We start from the raw sequence: 24,197 nt of genomic DNA on the forward strand, positions 1-24,197 counted from the left end.
AGAAATCAGTACGTACGTTCTTACAATCGCTAGATTATCATCAAACTGAAGAGCTACTACTGAGTCATAATTGAATACTCAATTCAATTTTCCCACTAGAATAGATGTATTTCTATAATAAGGACGTAAACGTCGACACACACATACACACATACACACACACACACACGCACACACACACACACACACACATCCATGTACACACACAATATCGCACATACGCAAATGTAAGCACTCACAATCGCAGAAATTCTCACACACATATTCACTCCATTACTATTTGGTACAGATCATTGGGTAATTATTTATGTTATCATATTGTCTCATTTTTTTTTCATTTTTTTCTGTTTTTGTTTCTTGTAATAATAAGATCACTTTTCTCCAAGTATAACGTAGACACCTAAACTTATGCTACCCTCTATTTGTTTGATATCCGCGCGGGGGGCTGGTGACCTGTACCTCAGACTTCTATGTAGTCTACTTCAGGCACCAGTCTCTCACAACGTTATCCTTTCTCTTTTCTGTATTTTTAAGTTTTTGTTATGGACTAATGTTGTGAGAACTAAATAAAGATGATTTTTATTATTTATTATTATAGCCTTAAAAAGAACACAGAGTGTACACCTTTTGGCCTCACTAATATGCCTATACTGAAGCATACACGTAAGTTCGCTCACGTGTTAAAATAAGCAATAGATATATTATGATGAAGATTTTACCCCTTGTCCTGGTGAGAAGAAGATAGGAGTAGTCTTCGTACCAGCGTAAATGAACATAAAAGAGTAGTGGTAAAGATACATAGCGTAAGAAATCCGAGATGGTAGCTTCCACATTGGAAGTGATAGGAACCAGTTTATTGGACCTGAAAAATAAAATTGAAACAAGTTAGATTTGTTACTAAAATTTTCATAAATATTAAGAATTTTGAGAATGAGTATTATCTGCATATTAACACACATATGTATATAAACCTATAGAATTATTTAACTATAGATATAGAGTCAATGAAGGCAACAGGGGTGATTGGAAATAACACCCCATAAACTTTTGGTAATGTAAACATTAATCTTCTTTTAAGTTACATTTTTTATACAATCGATACAGTAATGAATCAATATATATTTTTTAGACGTCACGCATCTATCCTGTCGGACTGACTGACTGATAAAAAACTAATAACAATACTTCACTGTGTGTATGTATTGGTGCGTGCCCAACTAATTCGACCTATGCATTTTTTAACCAATATATAGACAATACGATATATAGACAATACTACGAATAATAATAAAACAAAACGTTTACCTCCATATCCATGCACGCAGGCGAAAATCAGCCACGACAGTGCAAACGACCAAAATGTTCTCGAGAAAGAATTAAAGAAATTGTCAAACAGTTGATTATCCCAATCCAACTGTAATACTGCATACGACAAGTAAAATATCGTAGTGAAGATCCCTAAAGATATTATCCATAAGAGAACTGCAACATACTGTAAAACAAAATTAAATATTGTTAAAATGATATATGTATGTAGGTATTTACACACACGTTAAGCTTAAATTTAATTTTCAGTCTTATAGCATTAAATGCTTTATAAACGATAAATTTTAAAGGAATAACAAAAACAACATATATTAGCTTGTATTTTTACTGACTCAATTATAAAATAAGATTGGTCATTTATACAAGGAAGAAATAATAAAGGAAATAAATGTGGAGGAAATAAATTGCATAACCGCAATTTTTATTTTCAATAATTACTATAAAAAAAATGAAAGACGAACGTGTTTCTAAACGTTATTTCTTTCGATTTCAGCGAAGACGCCAACTAATCAGATGTCAAATATTGGAGAGATTTTATTTGACATCTGCTGGTCTGGGTTTTTTATCCACAAACCAAATTGCATGTGACTCTAATAATAAATATCATAGAACAAATTCTATAAAACAATCAAGAGGATTAACTAACGAGACAATAATTGTAGAAACAATGTTCTTTAATTCTTACCCAACGAATATTAACTTTTCGACCCTTCAATCGATGGAGCACATATCCCAAGATCATGCCATAGAAAAAAGGCGAAGCTCGTGTTAATGTATTTTTATAGTAGTTTGTCATGTAATAATCCATTTGACCAACACGACTGAAAATAGAGAAATTATTTTATTTAATACACATTTAGAAATTACTTACGACGGATATTCATTATATTTATAGTAAAATAAATTAACATCTCATGTACAAATTAGCGAAATAACAAAAACCAACCAAAGCAGTCTTTTCATCATCATCATCTGAGACTCTACAGCCGCGAGTGGGCCTTGTCCTGGTCCAGTAAAGGTCTTTTATTTCCTTGTAAATTATAATTTTAGAAACTTGTATCTATGTGTGAAAAGGATTTTTTTATAAAACTAGCTGCGCCTTGCGGTTTCACCCGCGTAAGTCCGTACCCCGTAAGAATATCGGGATAAAAAGTTGCCTATATGTTATTCCAGTTGTCCAGCTGTCCACGTACCAAATTTCATTACAATCGCTTTAGTAGTTTTTGCGTGAATGAGCAACAAACACACACATATCCTTACAAATTTCACATTAATAATATTAGTTTACAAAATAGTTGAAAGATTTTTTATTAAGAAGCAGTCCGTTGTGCGTGGCTTTGTCAACGAGGTTAATGTATAAAGATTCTGATGTACTCACATGATACTAGCGTTGGTCGGCGGCATATCCATGATAAAGTTGAAAATAGTGGAAGCTGTTAAAATAATTAGAAGGCCACCCAAGAGACCCGTCCATGCCAGTTTTCGTTTCCCACTTAGCACCCAGAATAACACCAATGGCGATATTATATGCAATTGCATATCTATAGCCAGGTACCATGAGTGTTCTATGCACTGAAAATTAATTATGATTTTATTTTAATATTCAACTGCTCTTGTGAACTATTTCTTTATAATACCTACAATACATATATATTATGTGGAAATCAATTATTTGAAGGAACGAAACTTCAACTTTATAAAAGTAATTAAATACTTACAGTTTCTATAGGATGAACATAATTTTGTATGTATAACAATGTAGACCACCAGTTATTTCTACATCTATCCGTATTTGTTGCAACAGACATCCAGAAAGGTCCATCTGTCATTCTATGGAAGAACGAAGCTTCTAGAATAATTATCGCGGCCAGTAAGGGAAACAGTCGGAGAATACGTTGTATATAGAACATATGTAAACCTTTTAATAATTGCACTGAAATCAAAGTGAAAATAAATTAGAAATTGTATTAAATAAGCTATCAAAAATACTATTCACATTTTTCATCTACTAATTTACATTTTTCATTCAAATATTTGAAATAATATGACAACCTCAAAATGAAAACAAACTACTATATTACTTTAGTTTCCTTTAGATCGAAAGTCAACTTACTCGATTTCATCCGACCCATAGATGTGTAAACTAAAAGAAGACCAGTCATCAAGAAAAACGTGTCTACGGCAAATACTCCTGTTGATATCCAAGCTGCACTACTAGATGTTAAAAACTGTAACGATTTATAATATGATTTAACTCCAATTTATCCTTAATTTAAAATTATTTAATCGTCTTCAGTTATTAATAATATTTTACTCAATATGAGATGAATGATGAATCAAATTATGCGGTCAGAATTGGCATGAAAAACAATAACTAAAACAGCTATTTGAAGCATCATCTTTTGTCTGTGGCACCCATAGCTTATACTATCAAATATTGTTATGGTCTTTTTGACATTTAAAAGACTGCGTAATTTAATTATGTGTTACTCACTTCTAATATATATAAGAGATTCACAAAGTGGTTGAACGTGGTGAAAGCATGTCCAAGGATCACCCAAATCATGGAGATCGAACGGATTCCGTCCAAGCATTCGAGAGCGTTGCTACTTTTTGAGAATGTTGTTAGACGCCTAGCATTTGTGTACACCGAAAAACTGGAATACAGTTGGTTTATTTGCTTGGGTTCTGTAAAGAAAATTATTATAATTACTTTTGATGTAGTGGCACCTTTTTCATTCTCTATGTTTTGTTTTTTATAATTGTATGTTGTTAAATCATCATCATCATCATCAGCCCATATATGTTCCCACTGCTGGGACACAGGCCTCCTATGAGGGTTCAGGCCATAATCCACCACGCTGGCCAAGTGCGGGTTGGCAGATGTCACATGTCGTCGAACTTTTGATTCTCGGACATGCCGGTTTCCTCACGATGTTTTCCTTCACCGTTTTAAGCAGTGGTGATGTTATCTACATGCGCAGATAAATTGAAAAATCAATTTATTTCTTGCACGCTCGCCCGGTCTCGAACCCCGACTTATCGTTTTTGAAGTCCGAGGTTCTCACCACTGAGCCACCACTACGTATATTGTTACTACGTACTACTACGTACGTTGTTAAATTATGGCAAGAAAAAATTATGAAAGTGAGTATAAAATTACAATTATTATTAACTAGCTGCGCCCTGTGGTTTACCCCGCGTAAGTCCGTATCCCCTAGGAATATCGGGACAAAAAATTGCCTACATGTTATTCCAGTTGTCCAGCTGTCTAAGTACCAAATTTCGTTGCAATAGGTTCAGTAGATTTTGTGTGAAAATCCTTACAAACTTTCGCATTTATAATATTAGTAGGATATTATGATATCACATTTTGACGGCAGTAAGGATTTACTTTAATATTTCTAAGTTAGTGTCTGTAGTCACACTAATAAAATACCAGTATTAAAACTATTAAAAAATAGGTAAGATTGATAAGACTTTATTTTGGTCGTATTGTTGTAATCTACTTATATTTATTACACTAACCGTATTAAATTGAGTTATCTAAAAGACTATAAATTGATATATATTTTCTGGGACATTTTTGGAAAAGAAATTTTTATAGTAATATACATGTGTTGACCTCGAACATGCAATTGTAATTAGAAAAAGAAAAGTGAAGAACTTTATTGCAAGAATTAATGTTACTTAAGTTCTTAAAAGGAACACACTAATACTGAATTTACCTTTTTTAAGTGTAAATGTGCTGTGTAGATCGTAGCTGGTACTTATTATCGTTAGAACAGCAATTGCACCAAAAACACCGCTAAAACAAGAAAATAATAATTAATATTTTTAACTTAATTCATACAAAAAAAAGGATAGGGTAATGGACCTCCGGCTCCCCCATTCATCATACAAAATACACTAGTTACGCGCTATTATTTTGCGCCGATCTGCTATGTAGTTCTGGTACCTGCCTCAGTGCAAGGCCGGTGTGTATCTTATACTTTATACTTTACGTTGAAATCTATAACGCAGATAAATTGGAAAATAACTATAAGTAGTATATCTAAAGGACAACATTAGTAACATTAGTTATTTATAAATTTCCTTAGATCAATATCCATGTTGACTTGTCATAATTTTATTTCCATCGGAAATTCATTATTTCTTATGCTATAAACTGGCAACAGAACTGCTGTTTCGCCTCATAGTAAGCTATCATCAACACGCGCAGAGGTAGTGCTTAGGTAGATAAGAAAAGATTACCGACTAGAAAGAAGGAGAGGACTGGGAAGGGTGAGGAAAAGGAAAATGAAAAAATGTCGAGCTTGTTTACTAAGAAAATTGTGTTTATTCACGTTTAAAATACTATTACATTCTAATCACTATGATAAACCATTTCAAGCTTCAGCGTATTAACTGTTACTAGCTGTGACCCGCGGTTGAAACCGCGTAAGTCCGTATCCCGTAGGGGAAACGGTATAAAAAGTGCCTATGTGTTATTTCAGTTGTCCAGCTATCTACGAAGCATATTTCATTGCAATCGGTTCAGTAGTTTTTGCGTGAAAGAGTAACAAACGCACGCATACATATGCATCCATCCTCACAAACTTTCGCATTTATAGTATTATTATTCGCCAATAGATGTCAGGAAGAATCATAATAAATTGGGACTACTCAAACGCAAGTAAGTTTAAGTCGATAAAACACGAATAAAACACGAATATGACATTTTCTAAAAAAAATTCCTAGCTAGATCGATTTATCACCCCCGAAACCCCCTATATATTAAATTTCATGTAAATCGTTGGAGCCGATTCCGAGATTCCAATTATATATATATACAAGATTTGCCCGTTTAAAGGTATAAGATATGGCAAACGGTTTTATTATCATGTTTAAAGCATTCAATGTAATTTAAAATTTTTGAAAGAACATTAATTGTGAGGTTAGGTTAACTGGTACATTAATACATTTCATATACTCACACTGCCACCCAATCCGCAGCCACCCAAGGCTTATCGTTTGGCAGACGAACAAATTCCTCTTCAAAATTAAAACCTAACATAGTAATGTTGAAAAATATATGCGTCATCCATTCCTGTGCCGTACACGAAGCAGGTATACAAAGCCCGAATTTCAAGTAAACGCTCGCTGCTAAATCCAATATAATACCGATATCGATTCTGGAATAAGAAAAGTTTTTTCTTTAAGTTTCATATTGTGAAATTATTGTAAATGGCATCCATAAAAACAACTGATATTTCCGCGAATAAATTGGAATACACGTGTCAGGTGCTACAGGTAATTAAGAGTAATTAAGGTAAAGAAGAGTTGCCACCAACGGAAAAGTTTTGATTATCAATTCTGAGTTCTGAAAGTGTTACATATTATGTTTTATTCCTGAAAACATAAATATGGCCTGGAAGAAATTTATTTTTTAATTTACGATATTTTAATTTATTTTTCTTTTGCTATTTGACAACAGAAATGACGTTACGTTGGACTTTGATCTGCCAGGACACCCAATTCATTTAGATGTATAAAAAGTAACTTACGACACACATTCAGATCTAACGTACGTATATGCATAAAAAAAATTGTGAATTTCGAAAATTAAAGCAACTATAATGTCACACGAGAACATAAGTATAAGGCAACATACTCATCCAAGAGCCTCGTCGTTTGGTCTGGATTTTGATTCCTCGTACGCAATTCGTTTTCCAATAATTGTAGGCCGTCAATTTCACCAATGAAGGGCAATTGAAAGGACTGCTCGAGAGGGACCGCTATGTATGAATATTTCCCTCTAATGGAGGGACGCCCTTCTATCTCTTTGTATATGTCGAGACATTGGAAGTAATTACCCAAATGATGGGCGTTACCGCCTAAAAGACCAGACGGTATTCGAAATCCGGCGTCCAGAACTGAAATTAAAAAGATGCTTTTAAAAAATGCTTATGACAGACAGAGCAACTTTCATAGGTGAAAAAAGAAGGTAATAATAATAGCGGACTGTGTAAAGTCCATATAAATCCACATAAATAAAATTGTTTCTTTTAATAACAGTCATAATATAACAAAACAATTTGAAATCTTAAGGACGCGTGTTTATTTGATACTTATTATATTAATTACAGTATTGAAAAAAACATTTTAAACCTTTCTATCTTTCACAGGTGACATATTTTTTAAACAACAACTTCATTGAGTAATTAAGTAATTCAGATACTGTTTGTTATTCATTAAAACGAATTTAATAACCCATTTATTTTAATTTTCATTTATCGGAACGAAAAATAAGAAGATATCGATCAAAACAAAGCTTATCGGCGCAGCCGTTTTGACTCATTTTAACTAAAACTGTCTGATTCATATTATATAGTTGGTACATAATATAACAAAATACTAGATTAACATTACACTTACATAATTATATAGTGATTTTTCATTAAAATTTTTAGATTAATGTAATTTTTGATAATTATGCCATTTTTCCAGAACGCTTTCTATCAATAATAAAGTTAACAAATGAGATTTAATTATCTTTTATCCATATCATTCACACGGGGTTTTTTCCATTGAATGAAAATCTGAATGGTATTTGGTATATAGAATATAGACTCAATACTGTTTATTTATATTCTCAGATGGTAAGCGACAAACACCGCTCATGAACATTCGTAGAGGCAGTGTCTCCGCTATAGCGCTGCCTGCTTTTAAAGGGAGTCAGGGATAAGGAAAGGATTGATGACTGGAAAGAAGGAATGGACTAGAAAGGCCCAGGAAAAGGAAACGAACCTCCAGCTCCCCCCTTACTGTACGAAACACAATTACGTGGTTTTTCTATTGTATTGGTGGTGGTAATTTCACGCTGGTTTTCCGTGGGGTGTGGTACTTCCCCGCTCTGAGCTAGCCCAATGCGTGCTCGACTCCCACAATAATTCGTAATGTCCCCATAGACTAAACCACGCAAAATATACATGTCAAGTGTAGTAAAGTCTTTATTATCGAAATTCTTTTATATCTTATTCAATTTTTTGCGGTGTAATTGTATGAATCATCAATTTACTATCATGTTTATATAATTTATATAATCATGTATGCAAGATCTATATAATCCATAGCACTCAGATAACACGTACATGTCCAACGGTTGAGTACGCTTCGGCACGCTCCCCACCGCTCCCAGTGGCTCAGGAACCACACCCCCTCATAAGATAAACGTGTAAAATTAGCAAGTGAATGCTACTGTGTCTCGTTAGAAGAATGGAGCCAGTAGGACATTCTTTTATTCCTTTTGTCAAACCCTACATTTTCATAGGCGGTGGTAAACGCTTACCATCAGGCGAATAACCAAGTCGATTTCCCGACCTAACTTACAAAATAGCGAAAGTATTTTTGAAACGATCCTATAGTTTTAGAGATTAGCGCGGTCAAACACATAAACAAAGTCTTCACATTTATACAAGTAACAGATTCAAATGCAATTTACAGAGATATTTTGTATATGTATGCATTTTCATACAAAACAAAATATATCGATTAAATTAGTTCACGCAGAGCTTTATTTAGTTTGGAGCTTATATAGTTTCATGTGACGTTATCAGTAATATTCATATTATTTGTAAACCTTGTGGTTTGTGGCTTACAAGCGCTATGGTTATGGTTTACTTATGGTTTATGTGCTTATTCAGGTATATACAGTCGTATCTATTTGCTATTAAATTTCCTTCATGATTCAAGTAGCCATTACAAAAAATGCTCTGTGTGGCAGCGTTAAAAACATAGCGAACTATTGCTCTTACGACAGTTAAAATAATGTACAAGAAATAGCTTACACTGGAGCAACGTCAGTGGCTCTCTCCACACCAAACGCGCCATCTGTTCTGCACATAATTCAGAATCTAGCACTGATTCATACAAATCCTGATCAAAGGGGGCTGTAGGAAGCTGCTCTAGTGCAATCAACTGTCCTCTAACACATAAAACACACAGAGAAAACAATCCCAATAAATGATAGATACTCATTTTTGATCCACTTCACTCTCTTACAAACTTATTTTCACCACAACATCACGCCAATGGTAGTCACAAGAAATCAGAATCGGAATAAACTATGCATACAATATTTATATAAATAAATGTATTGATAAGATAATTTTTACAGCTTTTCAAAAATCTTTTAAACCTACCCATAAATTTTATTCTTATTGATAACAATTATCCCTGTGTGTCATTCTATTATCCAGATGTTGGTGTAGCTATTTTACTATGAACTATCAATATTTTATTATTTTATTCGATGTTTAATATAGCTTAATGTAAATTTTCAATTTATTTCAAGTGTATGCGTTTATAGTTGCGCGATAATGGCTTCTCTAGAAACTTGCTGTATCTAATACAGTTTCTACAGCCTTATTACAAGTGTAAAGCTAAAAACAAACTTAAATTAAAACCGTTCCAAGATACTCTGTGAAGTTTTATACAACCATCACACTACGTCCATATATACAATATTTATAATCATAGATAATATAATCATAGAAAATATATCAAGAGATGGATCGTTTGTGCAAAGGTATGAAGACACAAACTTTTTACTAATTTTAAAAGAAAATATTTTCGGTTAAGGCAACCTAAAAATGTTAACGTTATTCACTATTACCTACTTTTAAAATAAACCAATTTACTAGAAAATCTTTTGATTTAAATTTTTATCATAATAAGATAATGAAATATACAAATAAGAAACAATTACATCCAAGCAACGGTTTATTCTTTCCTCAGACTAAAAATTATTTATTTATTTATTTACACTTTATTGTGCTGGCATACACAACGCATCCTTAAAATAAATATCTTAAAACTAAACCAGCACAGCGGGCGGCCTTATCACTAAAGAGTGATCTCTTCCAGGCAACCAACTGTGAAAAAGTAATATATAATGGAGGAGGTAGGTTTGAAGTATATAAATACATGAATATATTCTTATAAACGTATAATATAATATACATAAGTACATATAAATTAAATAAATATAATTTTAGATACTGCATTGTAAAAAGATATGAATTCATTCAAAAACTAAAAGTAAGAAAGTATACATAAATTAAAATAGAGAAAAATTATAAAAAAAAGAGACAGAAAACAAATACACAAATAAATTTAAGATAAAATTGTTAATCAGAGTTAAAGGCAAGGCTCAAGTAGTGATCACACACTTGTTTGGCAAACGTAGTAAAGGTTTGTGCTTGTCGAATCTTCACTGGCAGGGAGTTCCATAAACCAGCGGCAGTGACAAAAGGACCATAGAACTGTGTGCGATGCGAAGGGGTAGATAGCACTAACCTGTCTACAGATCACAGAGAATAATTAGTTAATAAAGCCACAGAATAATAAGTAAAAATAAGGCTCTGAATAATGTAATTGTCTGGAAATGATTAGGAGCTAGCCTCCTTAGAATTTCAACCAATACGAATTATTAATACCCAAAACACTAGTGTTTTTACCACAGTAAAGCACTTCATTGGTACGGAAATTCCTTTGATCACATAAGCAAAGTTAACAGCTGAAAAATACTACTTTTAAGTAAATATTAAACCACATTTAAAATTACATTCTTATTTTATGTGTTACTCGATTAGGCTAGAGGATCGATTTTAACTTATCGTTTTAATTGTTTAAAGGCGCTTTAATGTTTTCATAAAACACATTTATTTATACATTTTTTTGCATACAATTTTAGTTCACTTTAGACAATTTCTCTAAACTCAATGGACACTGATTACACCAATTAAATCATTGTAATTGCCAAGTAACATAAAAAGCTATTTCAAAATATAAATATGCAATTTTATGTTCTGTCAATAATTTTAATTGAGCAACGTTATTCCAAGAAAATAATAAACAAGCAGTGGTGGCTCAGTGAGAACCTCGGACTTCAAAATCGATAAGTCGGGGTTCGAGACCGGGCGAGCGTGCAGGAAATAAAATGATTTTTCAATTTATCTGCAGATGTGGATAACATCACCACTGCTTAAAACGGTGAAGGAAAACATCGTGAGGAAACCGGCAAGTCCAAGAATATAAAGTTCGACGACATACGACTTCAGCCAATCCGCACTTGGCCAGCGTGGTGGATTATAGCCTGAACCCTCATAGGAGGCCTGTGTCCCAGCAGTGGGAACATGTATGGGCTGATGATGATGATTTCAAGAAAATGTTTACACGCCAGGAAAATTGTTAAATCTGTTTTATCTGTACACAATAAAGCATTAAGTGATTCAACAATCGATATCACGCGTGAAAATCTTCTCATTTGAAATTAAAACATTCAGGTTATTATGTACCTACACGCATAATAAAATGTGTACAAGTTAGATGAAGACAGAGTTTCGCTATAGTTGATTGATTCAAACTCGAAAACAACATATTCAGATTTCTCTATGATACATTTTACAAGTGTTTATGAATGTCTTAATAAATCATAAAGGTGAAAATACTGGGATAGACATTATATTAAGCTGGGAAATATATTTTTCAACAAATTATTATATTTTACTTAATTCTTATTCTTGAAATGGCCTTCAAGATCTTTATGTAAAATGTTGCCAAGATATATGCTAAGATATATCTTTAGATTTTAAAAAAGTTGTCAGTAATATAGAATAGAACAAATTTCTCATGAACGACACAATTAATTCTTAATTGATCAATGCATTTAGATAATTATACAGTATTTATATAAACTATTTTATTATATTATATATTAACACGGACTTTTTAAAAATGATCCTTTAACGTAGCTATTCCATACTTTTTTTCTATACATTATAGGCAAACGTTTGACCGTATTCTGCTTGATGCCATGCAGTGATTCAATTTGTGTAAGAGCATGTCTGTCTAGAAATATCTATGTTACCCTGCATTCATGAAGCATATTATCCTCATATAATACAGAATAAATGCTGTTTTTGATTTGTTCCCTTTTTTAATATATACACTTATACATTATTTATAACAATCGTTAGTATGAGATAGTATTTAGAAGTGAAACATTTAATGTTAATAAATTTCACATTATTATAAATATTTATTTTATGGTCTTTTTTCTTGCATGATGAGCGATGACGGATTTTTATCCATAAATGTTCCTCAGATTGATATATAAATTCCGAAATGTACAGCAAATATAATGTTATGCTAATTAAAATCATAATTGCGCAAAGTATAAACAACAACACGTTGGATGCGTATCACCAACCATTCATCGATGTATTAACATAAATTCATTAATTCATTTACAGTATGATAACGATAACAAAATTTGCCGACGCAATATCAAGCGTATTATACCAAAACATAACTATACTTTTCAATCTAAATTGACATAATCAGCACCCGTCATAAATTAATGTATTAAATTTAAAGCTTACCGTATTTAGATATCCTATGGTAAATACACTGCGGTTCCGGGTACATCTATACATATAATAAAAGAGGAAAAACGTGTGTCCGTGCCTGGAATATACCAAGAATATGAGCAGACTAAGAGATAGTGTCTTAATATCTCATCTAGAATAGTTTCGATACTGACACCGCCGTAGACATTACAACTGTGGTGTCAGCCTTTAAAATAAGAATAAGATATCTTCATAAGGTCTCAAATTGGAACCGTTTCAAAACATGCGATGAGGAAGTTTGAAATAACAATATCACGTCTATCAAGATATAATTATATTGAAATAGGCTTGATAATTTCGAAATGTAATGCGATTTTAAGCTCAGCGTCCTCACTAATGCTGAAAAGAAATAATTGATAAACATTTGTTACATAAAATAATTTCGTTCCATTCGATTAATTCGGTTCTGGATTGTACGGTTTCTATTATATGTAATCAAAGGGCAATTTAACTATTTAATGTCTTCATTGTTCCAAAGAATTTTTCTATTCATCCCAAAGTGATGCTATTTATATGTAAATTGTTTAAAGAGCGTTTAATACAAATATGCAGACATAATGTACATTCGAACATACCAATTAGAAAACTAAAACAAGTCGCCATAACTCAAGAGGGGAAGCGAATCGACCAAGTTCTTTGACACAGGGACGTATTTTTACAGTTAGGGCTCTTGATGCTATATAGTGTTTGTAAATATTGAATCAATATTATAAAATAAATGCAATAAATTGTTTTTGTTACCTACATTTGTTGGCGTAAATTGTCTCTGTATGAAATGCATAATAATATATTAATAACATATAATAATATATAATAATAAATTAAATTTACTTTCGCCACACGTTCATACTTATATTATAGCTATAAAAATATAATTAAAAGTCGCCACGCTAAATTATAGTGTATAATATATACAGTCTATATGCAGTAGTGTGTACGGTGTAATATTTTATTTTATCATTATGACATATTTAGTTCCTATCACAGTCTATTCTTTGCATATTAATTTTATAAAATAATGTCGATGTTTCACATCTGCCAGGCGTCCCGTGACGGCTCACATTTTTTTTTAATGTGTGTTGTTTGTTGCTCTTTCACGCAAAAACTACTGAACCGATTGCAATGAAATTTGGTACGTAGACAGCTGGACAACGTGAATAACATATAGGCAACTTTTATCCCGATATTCCTACGCGATACGGACTTACGCAAGTGAGACCGCGGGGCGCAGCTAGTTAAATATATAGCGTTAATTGTATCGCAATCATAAGTCATGGTATGGCCACCTTTAACTATAAGATGGAAGTTTTAACGGGCCACTCATTCTGCGACGAATGCGACTCTGTTCGTAATTATCGGCGGCATACCCGGTAAGTATAATGTCTCATTGTTAATTGTTAGCGAGCCTATCTCAGGCGGATCTCTTTGCCATCCGGCGGTTTATCGCGACGAGAAACTGCGGACCCCGGCATTGATAAGGATCGCTGTTCATTATACGAATATTTCTGGATAATAAGGCACAAATTAATTTTTCTTTTACAAGCTTTTCATTTATTTTCGGTGGTTAACACGCGTAACTGTCCAGGAAGCTGCGGTTTAAGGACTGAGGTATTTTTATTGAAACCTGGGCTATTGACGTCATTAATTAAATTAATTCTTTTAAGCGTGGAATAGTAATTATAATTGAGACGAATAATAATATTGTAAGAATAATGGTGAGAAATACTGAATATTCCTTATGATTCGCAAAAATAAAGAAGTTTATAATATGATAATTGTATATTTTAGGAGATGATTTTAACATGCTACACTACTTATTAAAAAAAACACATACATATTATTTTATTCAGTTCCTTCGTGTCATACGAAAGAAAATAAACATAATCCTTCTCACAAATGAATCATCAGCAAAATCCCCTTTTGTTTAAATCTTAAATTATGTTGCACTAATTAATTAACAATCTCCTTCGATTATTGTAATCTCCAAACTATGTAAGGTTTAAAGATTACGACAATAACAGGAAGAACGGACTTAACATATCTTATCGGTGTGGTATAATTTTAATATCAAAGTCTAAACTCTGGAGGTAAAAGTTTCACGTGCATTTTTAGAATAAACAAAATAAAAACAACATATTTTAGTTGATATTTTCCTTTATTACCCGTTAATAGGGAAGCGTTTAACCACGATCGTATTTAAATCAAATCAAATTTGTTTAATAAACAACACTTAACCGTGCTTTATAGCTAAGTTAATTTATTTATTTATCATCATAAGATTCCCACTCTTCTCTAAGCCCTGGATTGTACTGTTTGGTTACACTCAGGAAGCTGGTTCAATCCCTTGCGCTTCGATATATGTATATGTTGTGTTACTAATACTGAAACAGAAGTTACTAAATTTATATATTTGTATGGGCTAATCTTCGAAAATACTGAACAGATCATGAAAATTCTTTCACTAATAGAAAGCTATCTATTCAAGAATAATATAGGCTTTTACTATTCAAACCAAAACTAAAAAAACGGAAGTGTATACAGATAATATATAGCTAAGAAGAATACTAAATTATCAACAACTTCAAACGTAATCTCAACGTTCACTAATAAATTTGTGCTGCACCTTTTTATAATCTGCCCTGTAATCAAAAACAGTGTTAATAGACAGTATACAGCAAACTATAAGACAAAGTGTCAATAATGAAGTGTGTGCGTGTATGTGCAGTGTTTTTCTTTTTATGCATTTAAAAAATAACATACCTAAAATGCTTACAGCCATTTATTTTCTATGTACTGTGAAAATAGAACATTTCTTATCGAACTTTTGTACTAAAAATATGATAAAACAATGAACAATTTTGAATGAAAGTTGTCAGAAATAATCAGTTGTCAGAAATTCTGTGTTGTCTTTTAAAAAGTATTGAATGTGTTCGGGTGACCTTACTATTATGACTATTATAAATGGTCTATCTGTTCATTAGGTAATGCTACGTTAATCTCCGAAAGTAAAAAAAAATAATGTAAATTAAATACAAGGTTAGTCCGATTTAGGCGCGAAATTCACTGACATTTATTACAATATGTGGAGTTTGATTTTGCAATTTTTTAAATCATTTTTCGTTAATCAATGGTATATCCTTTACTTGCGATCAATTAATGTAAGTGCGTAATAATTTGAATGTATGATTAATTGTTAGTAGAATCAGGATTAAGGTCGTACTGAGAACTCATTGATTACGTTGCTACATGTAATTTTTTTCTGTTTGTAAGTAAAAAGAAGTATTTTTTTTCACTATTTGTTTGTCTCTTATGGACATAACTGATTTAGCACTAACTATGCTCTAAATTCATGTTTATTTTACTATTAAATTAATGCTTATTAGAAATTTTGACCGATTATATCGCTAGCCTAATTAAAAGGTAGCATATTTATTTATTGTCGCGTATTTATTATTTCATGTTACAGTAATATATTATTTAATTTTTGTATAAAACATTTAAATATATAATAAAATAAATTCACTAAAAAAGCCTTTTATGAATTATATTCATATTAAAAACAACTATTCATCCATAATTCTTTATTATTGATCAAGTTCTCCTTCATTCAAATTATTTCAAAGCTTCATAATTTCCATTGATAAATCGTAGTAGGTCATAAAAATGTGTTATTTGTCCTATAATTAATTGAATTAAAAATTTCGGTATCTTTCCATGTATGATTAGGAGATTACCTTAATCGTGAGAATTAGTTATCGCTTGATATGTTTCTTTGTTGATAATATTGCAGTCTACATGTTAAACTTTATCGTTCAATGTGCATAAAATCAATAAATGTTTTCTACAAAAAAGGTCAGCGGCGTCCTTCGGGGGGAAGTGGCAGACCAGATTATAAAATGATAACATTTTTCTATCAAACACAAAAAATTACGCGCACGAATTGTGGATTAATAGAAAAAAAAAAAGTCCAATTTAACGTCGGTTTTTAAATAGCTGCCTGCTGTTATTAATATTATAACCAGCCTATACTTTAAGATATGTTCCTACCGATCAAATAAATAAAACAATGCTACATTTCTTTTCTTTTTTCTTTCTTTCTTTCATTCAAAAAAAACTTCTTCTTTTGCCAAAATTATTATCATTAATATAGTTATACTTACTCTTACACCTAAAATGCTCCTTCTTATACAAATCGTATAACCCTCACCATTATGTTTGTTTGATATTATATATCTATTATCTTCGAATACATTCATCATTTATTTACTGAACGTCACGGTCAAAGACCTGCACAAAATTATCATTGAAATATCGAGGTTAATTCCTCAAGTAGCAAATAAAATTCTACACTGAACAATTATTGTATTGTTCCATTTATTTCTATTGAATTTGGATAGATATGGATAATTTAGTAAGAGATAACATTAATAATCTGATCAAGAGGCGGGATTTGAACCCATGTCATATCGCTGAAGCGTGGCGACGCCTAGCCTCCCGGCCACCCGTGATCACACCTCAGCAATCGAATTTCTTCTTCTCTTTCGTCGTCATGTGGCTAAGGGATATCACATGCCATCTATTGAGATCATTAACAACCAATGTAAAACATTATATCAATTTTCACAATAATGTATCGATGGAACGCGGCCTTTGTGTTCACAGTATTATTCTGATTATCTTAATTAAAAGTATTATTAATTGATTTAAATACATCTGCAACGTACAGTTCGTCCTTTAAACAGGTGCCGATTTCTTTGAAAAATACTAACCAACATACACCATCATCATTCATACATTCTTGTTTTCCTTGCACACGGGCCTCCCATGAGGGTACTGGCCATATTCCACCACACTGCCCAAGTGCGGGCTGGCAGATGTCACATGCCTTTGAAGGGTCTTTGGGCATAAGTACCCACAACATGTTTATCTTCCTCTCAATATTTTCCTTCGCGGTTTTAATAATGTGTATAGCTGTTATGTAAAGTATAGTAGTATTATACTTATAAATCTATTAATGAATACTGTATAATATGCAGTCTAATTCATTTGTTACAATTTCATCAAAACTTACTTCATATTCTAACCTATAACCACTAAGCCAAAACACTACTCGCTCATAAAATCCAATTAAAGCCCCATCTTTATATCATTACAGACTATATTTATCAAATCAAATCCAACCGTTTATAAAACTTAGGTGCCACTTTCGAAAAAATTCCATCCACAATTTGGAACACTTTATTTAAAGGGAACGTTTAAACTTTTGCATACGAAATAAATAATTTCGTTTTCAACTCTCATTTGCCAATTTTAAATTCCAATCCCAACAGTAGTCATCAAGTTATTGTTAAATGGCTGTTTCTCATTCCATTTCCGTAGGCAATCCTTTTAAATTGCGTTCGTTAATCGTTTTTTAGACACGCGAGGTTTTAGTTTTGTTCGCTGTTTGTTAAAGGATGAATATAAATTAGGATATAACGGTGAATTTGTGTGCTCCTCTGCTCGATTCTTACACACGCATACGTAATACAAAATTCAATCTTTATTATCAACTAATTCTTACTGAAATTTATATTATTTATGTTTACTTTATAGTTTTCCAGAAATACATAACAGATCGAGCATATCAAAAATGTGAACAATAATATAACATTTCGGTATCAACTTTAAATTCAAATAATTTCTTTTAGTTCTATAATTTCTTACTTCGTTAACCATCAGCTTGCGTCAGTTAGCCGCTGGCTGAGCTACTAACAGTTTACTGTAAGTACTATTAATCAACCCATAACGTACTCTCGTTAAAGTAACGAGTTAGACGAAAGGTTCAAACTTAGTAGTAATTATAGCTAGCGCTATCTATGTTGTTGTGATGATATCTGAATGAATTTGTAGCGTAGTCCCACATGAGCAACAAAATGCAATAAGATTACAGCGGAATAATCTAAGACATCCTACTAATATTATAAATGCGAAAGTTTGTAAGGATGTGTGTGTGTTTTTTGCTCTTATACGAAAAAACTACTGAACCGATTGCAATGAAATTTGATACGTAGATAGCTGGACAAGTGGAATAACATATAGGCAAATTTTTATCCCGATATTCCTATGGCATACGAACTTACGCGGGTGAAACCGCGGGGCGCAGCTAGTACATAAGAATTATTCCAAAGTTAAGAAGATCCTTTCCAAGCTCCCGTGACGTTTATTGACTTCCAATTCTCATACTTTATTGACTGAGTTTAATATAACCTCAACTATATATAGAACCGTTTTAATGTTAGCATATTTATCTCAACATCGTTCAATTCTAGCAACTGCACAGCTTTTATAAAGCACAATCGGATTCTACTATATCATTTGGATAACTCATACGTAAACGGCCTCAACAAATCAAAGGCACATAAACACGAAATGCTTTTACAAAAAACCATAACGATCGGGCTGAATGAGAAGCCGGTCGCCGGATGGCTCCTGCGGCGGTTCGCCGGGCTTCAGACTGCAATATAGAAGTTTGATATAGCGTTTAGCGATTTATATAACCCGGCGAACGCTTACGCTACGCTACGTTGTACTCTTATCATTTAGTGGTATTAAAAATAGACGTTGGCTGATTGTCAGACCTATCACACGTTTCATGAGAATCGATCGAGCCGTTTCGGAGTACTAACATTGTGATGCATGAGCATTCAATATTCATCATTCATCATAATATCATTCAATAAAGTGTGCTTGTAAATATTGAGTTTTATTTTTATTGTAATTAAATTGTTCCTGAACTTTCAATTTAATTTAAACTTCAATTTGTGACACATTAGCAAAAAAGGATTTATTAGATATATATATATAAAAAGGATTTATTAGATATATATATATATATATATATATATATTTTTTTTTTTAAGCTAATAAAATAAATGACCAATCTAATTTATTTGGACCTTAATGATTTGAAAATATCCTCCTACTTTCCGATCTAACAATTTTAAAAATTATCGGGATAAATAGGGTTATTCCAATAATCCAGCTAGCAGTAGTTTTTGTGTGAAAGATTAACATATCCTTATAAACTAGTTTTTGTGTGAAAGAGTAACATATCCTTATAAAGTAGGATTAAAAAAAAACATAATATATGGAAATAATTGCATATCGTGATACTACTAATTCTATCCGCTACCCCCAACCGCTGCTCTCTCACCTCTACCTTATTGTCGACGGACGCAAATTATAAATTCATTAAACATTGCCTCCGTCTCGACTTGGGATATTTCATGCTAATTGTTCTGGCGTTTGCCCTGCATTGTTATTTGCTATCGTAACTTGCAATTATTCATACCAAATGTCAGGTGTGTGAGGAACAACGAAGTATTTAATGATCGTACGTTTCTAGTATCGTCTTGTAATGTTATTGTGCTTTTGTTTTCTTCTCGCAATGGAAAAAGTTGCTTTGTGTAACTAGGTCCATTAAGTGCTTTAGTTATAATTAATAAATTATTAAATAGATGTATTTCGCCTTGGGCGTCTTCATTTCGGATAATGAATGTTAATTTATTTAGAAATAATAACAAATAATCTTTATGTTGAAAAGAGTAGCTTATAACAACACGGGTAAGAGTATAGAAAAAATCTCAGCTATGAGACACAATAGTGTCTCATAGCTGAGCATAGCTGAACATTATCTTATATAAATATATATAAGATAATGTTTGTAAAGACTACTATATTATAATGAGTATAATATGTCGTAGTGATTAAAGGTATTTTCTCCATTATACAGTGTTACACACTTTATAATCGTCATGTTTTTTCATTTTACGTACATATATAAAAGTAGACACATAGCACTAAATTATTCATTGAAATATAAACAAAAAAATACAAATAGTTTCCAAGACGCACAGTTTAATGACGTTAATTTTTATGTCTCTCCTTTTCTTACTTATTTTGCATCTTAATAATGCACAAAATTGAAAACAACATTGTATTCCCTTTGAGTCGCCAAAACATTGAAAACATAAGTATTAAAATGTTCCAATAATTTAGAACTTAAGGCTCATTTTGTGCCTTGAAAAGTTTAATTTAGCGCGTAGCATGTTGGAATGAATATTGTCGCCTAAGGGTCGGAAAAGGACCGAATTAAACGCTGCACGCAAATCGACCGCGTAATAACAGAAGCTGGCCCATTATTTTGTTGAATGGCTCGCAGCGGTCTATATAAAAACGTAAGGAGTATCTATGTTTTAAGTATAAGCTTGTATTGTCTATGCTGTTAGATCGTAGTGATCTAACAGCATCCTACTAATATTATCAATGAGAAAGTTTGTAAGGATGTGTGTGTGTGTTTGTTGCTCTTTCACGCAAAAGCTACTGAACCGATTGCAATGAAATTTGGTACGTACCAAGACAGCTGGACAACTGGAATAACGTAAAGGCTACTTTTTATCCAGATATTCCTACGGGATACGGATTTACGCGGGTGAAACCGCTTCCCGCGTCTGTTTCTATGAGTGTATGTGAGTATGTATGCTTAGACCTTTTTTTAGTACATAGAGTGATTTAAGAAAAAGGTTTGTATGTCTAATAATATCTATTAAACTACTCCGAATCTAAAGTGTGCGATGCCGCGTTTAAGTGCTAGTTACAAAATAAAGTATGCATTTTCCCATTTGTTTTTGATATAAGCCCCAAAAAAATATACAAAATGATGGTTATGAGGGTAGCTATAGTTTATAATTTATGCACAGTGGGTAACGTACCTACGACGTTATAAATGTTATTCATAGAGTTATGTGAAACGGAGTCAATAATTATATTAATATTTATCTAATATCGCATGTGATTGACGGTATCATTATAGGCAAATGCCAAAAATGCAACCAAGTACCTACCTATACCAACATATAATATCAGTATGGTAACTTGAAAAGTACGTGTACTGTAATCGTGTGACACTAATTCCGATCCAAATATTTAAAACTGAACAATACTGACGTGTTGCAGCGGATTTACATCGCTCGCTCAAATCGAGTTGAAGTAAGTGACAATTTAGGCGCCTTACACACGATGTTATAGAAACGCTTAGCAATTTATATTGCTGTTCTTAATCCATCATCATCATCACGTCATCATCAGCCGATGTATGTTCCCACTGCTAGGACACAGGCCTCCTATGAGGGTTCAGGCCATAATCCACCACGCTGGCCAAGTGCGGGTTGGCAAATGTCACATGACGTCGAACTTTGCATTCTCGGACATGTCGGTTTCCTCACGATGTTTTAAGCAGTGGTGATGTTATCTACATGCGCAGATAAATTGAAAACTCAATTTATTTCTTAATCCACAATAGATAAAAATTCTTCTTTAAGTACACAATTGGCGTTATTTTTAAATATAAGCAATTAAGTGAATGAAAAAGCTCATGAGCGTTTTGGAATGTGAGAGCCCTTTTTTCCTCTTTAATTTGTTCTATAGCTGAATTAGACAAAGACACACATTACTAAATTATTGTTAGCTCATGAAGATCTCATTCATATTATCATTGCTGTTTTGCGTTATTAGTCAAAGAAACGTAAATGCTTTGATTGAAAAGTGTCTTTTTGGAATTATTACCACCATAAGCACGCGCAAACGCGTTTTCTCCGCTTTCAAACGTCCGTGTAGCTTCACCAATAAGGTACGGAGGATGAAATCCGATTAAACGCGCTTACTGTCCATCCAATGTGGGATCACTGCACATTAAAGCAGATCGTGTTGTCTCTAAGGGCTTACCTTACCTTACGTTTTGTATTGTTCCCAAGTCATGGTACGTTATTGCGATTGGGTATCGATGTTATACTGCATGCGAGCTTTTTATATTTGACTTTACGTGTAGCGAATAAAATTTACTGTGGATGAATGTGTGAGTAAAATTTTGTGCGTTTAATTATTGCAGAAACTATAGCTATAGCTTGCTAAAAGTTGTTTCACACATATATCATGTATGAGGATGAAAAATGTTTATTTACGCATAAAACTACGATACGTAAATAGTCTATGCATAATGTTGTTGCAGTTACACTTGTACTTTGATTGTGATTCTTGTATAATATCTTACTGTACTACCGTTGGTTGTTATTTAAGGTATAACAAAATGGCTCCAATTTTCGTTTAATCTTAGATGAAATTGCACATTGACGTTGCGAAAAATATAGTTTCAGTAAAGAAATATGTAATCTATACTAATATTATGAAGCTAAAGAGTTTGTTTGTTTCTTTGTTTGTTTGAACGTACCTATCTCAGGAAGTGCTGGTCGGATTTGAAAATTCTTTTAGTGTTAGATAGAAGATTTATTGAGGAAGGCTATAGGTTATATATATATATACCGGGCGAAGCCGGGGTGAACCGCAAGTGGCCAATAAGTCAGCTTAAATTTTGTTAGTAATTTATTGTAGTTATTTGTAGTTCATTGGATATATATATAAAACTAAATAATTATCAACAAAAACATTCATAAAGAATGTTTATTCCTGATTTCAAATAAATTAAACCTGCGTTGTTTTAAAAAAAACTACACGTATCAAGATGTTTTAAATATTTGTATTAATAACACGAAGAACAATACTTAGTTTATCATTGTTGATCCAACATCGCAAACATTTAAATATCGGTGATCGTATCACAAGATCACGTCTCAATTTTTGAACAATGCCCAAACAAAGCATGCAAGCAGCCAATGGCCGGTAAAAACTACCAAACAATACACCGGTAATGCACGTTGCGCGCGCGCACAGGCGGTTCCGCCGACGCCACGCCCTCTACCGGCCCCGCCCATAAGCTCGTCATGTGATTTATGACCACATTTTTTAAATAATACATAATAATGTAAATCTGTCGTCTTCGAACTTTGTCCGCTTTTTGCTTGCGTCTTTGTATTCGATGGGTTATTTTATATTAGCTAAGTGATGCTAACATGCCTAAGATATATAGGTTAGTTTGCAATAATGCGATATTGTTGGCCGGTTTCACAGCGTCTTAATATGTTCCGTTTTAGTATTCTGGAGGATAAAATTACAAATATTATATTTAAAAAAGTATTTAATAGACAATCAGGGGTACTATCACAAAGCAATTACATCGGCCCTTAGACTTATTTTCAATGTATTACAATAGCCCCCTTTAAAAATCATAATTAATTATCTGTCGCAAAGTTCGCTAAATTTTTTTAAAAATGTTAGAGATATAATACCTAGTTATTAATATGTTTCGTCTGTGCTATTTATTTTTAGTTCTTTCCCGAGAGACTTAGGTACTACTATTTAAAAGTCTAGACAAAATGACTTATTTGAATAAATTTAGGAATGATCTCAAATCTAAATTTTAATGACGTGCCTTTTTAATGAATATCGTTTCGAATTGCCCCTCGTGCTTTCTTTTGGTGACGG

General features: G+C 32.5%; 1 protein-coding gene across 1 annotated transcript in view; it reads right to left on the reverse strand.

Moving 5' to 3' along the window:
- The window catches only part of LOC119834357 (O-acyltransferase like protein-like), a 20,023-nt gene extending 2,323 nt beyond the window's left edge, over positions 1-17,700 (reverse strand). The window contains exons 1-12 of the mRNA XM_038358700.1: positions 17,504-17,700; positions 9,156-9,292; positions 6,980-7,241; positions 6,303-6,500; positions 5,055-5,134; positions 3,821-4,014; positions 3,440-3,554; positions 3,045-3,259; positions 2,705-2,898; positions 2,012-2,147; positions 1,306-1,492; positions 720-862 (exon numbers count right to left, since the gene is read on the reverse strand). Coding sequence (XP_038214628.1) covers positions 720-862; positions 1,306-1,492; positions 2,012-2,147; positions 2,705-2,898; positions 3,045-3,259; positions 3,440-3,554; positions 3,821-4,014; positions 5,055-5,134; positions 6,303-6,500; positions 6,980-7,241; positions 9,156-9,292; positions 17,504-17,700 — 2,058 coding nt within the window. The remainder of the gene's footprint in view (positions 1-719; positions 863-1,305; positions 1,493-2,011; positions 2,148-2,704; positions 2,899-3,044; positions 3,260-3,439; positions 3,555-3,820; positions 4,015-5,054; positions 5,135-6,302; positions 6,501-6,979; positions 7,242-9,155; positions 9,293-17,503) is intronic.
- Positions 17,701-24,197: the final 6,497 nt, after the last annotated feature.

The sequence above is a fragment of the Zerene cesonia genome, chromosome 19 (assembly GCF_012273895.1).
Source record: "Zerene cesonia ecotype Mississippi chromosome 19, Zerene_cesonia_1.1, whole genome shotgun sequence".
Classification (NCBI taxonomy): domain Eukaryota; kingdom Metazoa; phylum Arthropoda; class Insecta; order Lepidoptera; family Pieridae; genus Zerene; species Zerene cesonia.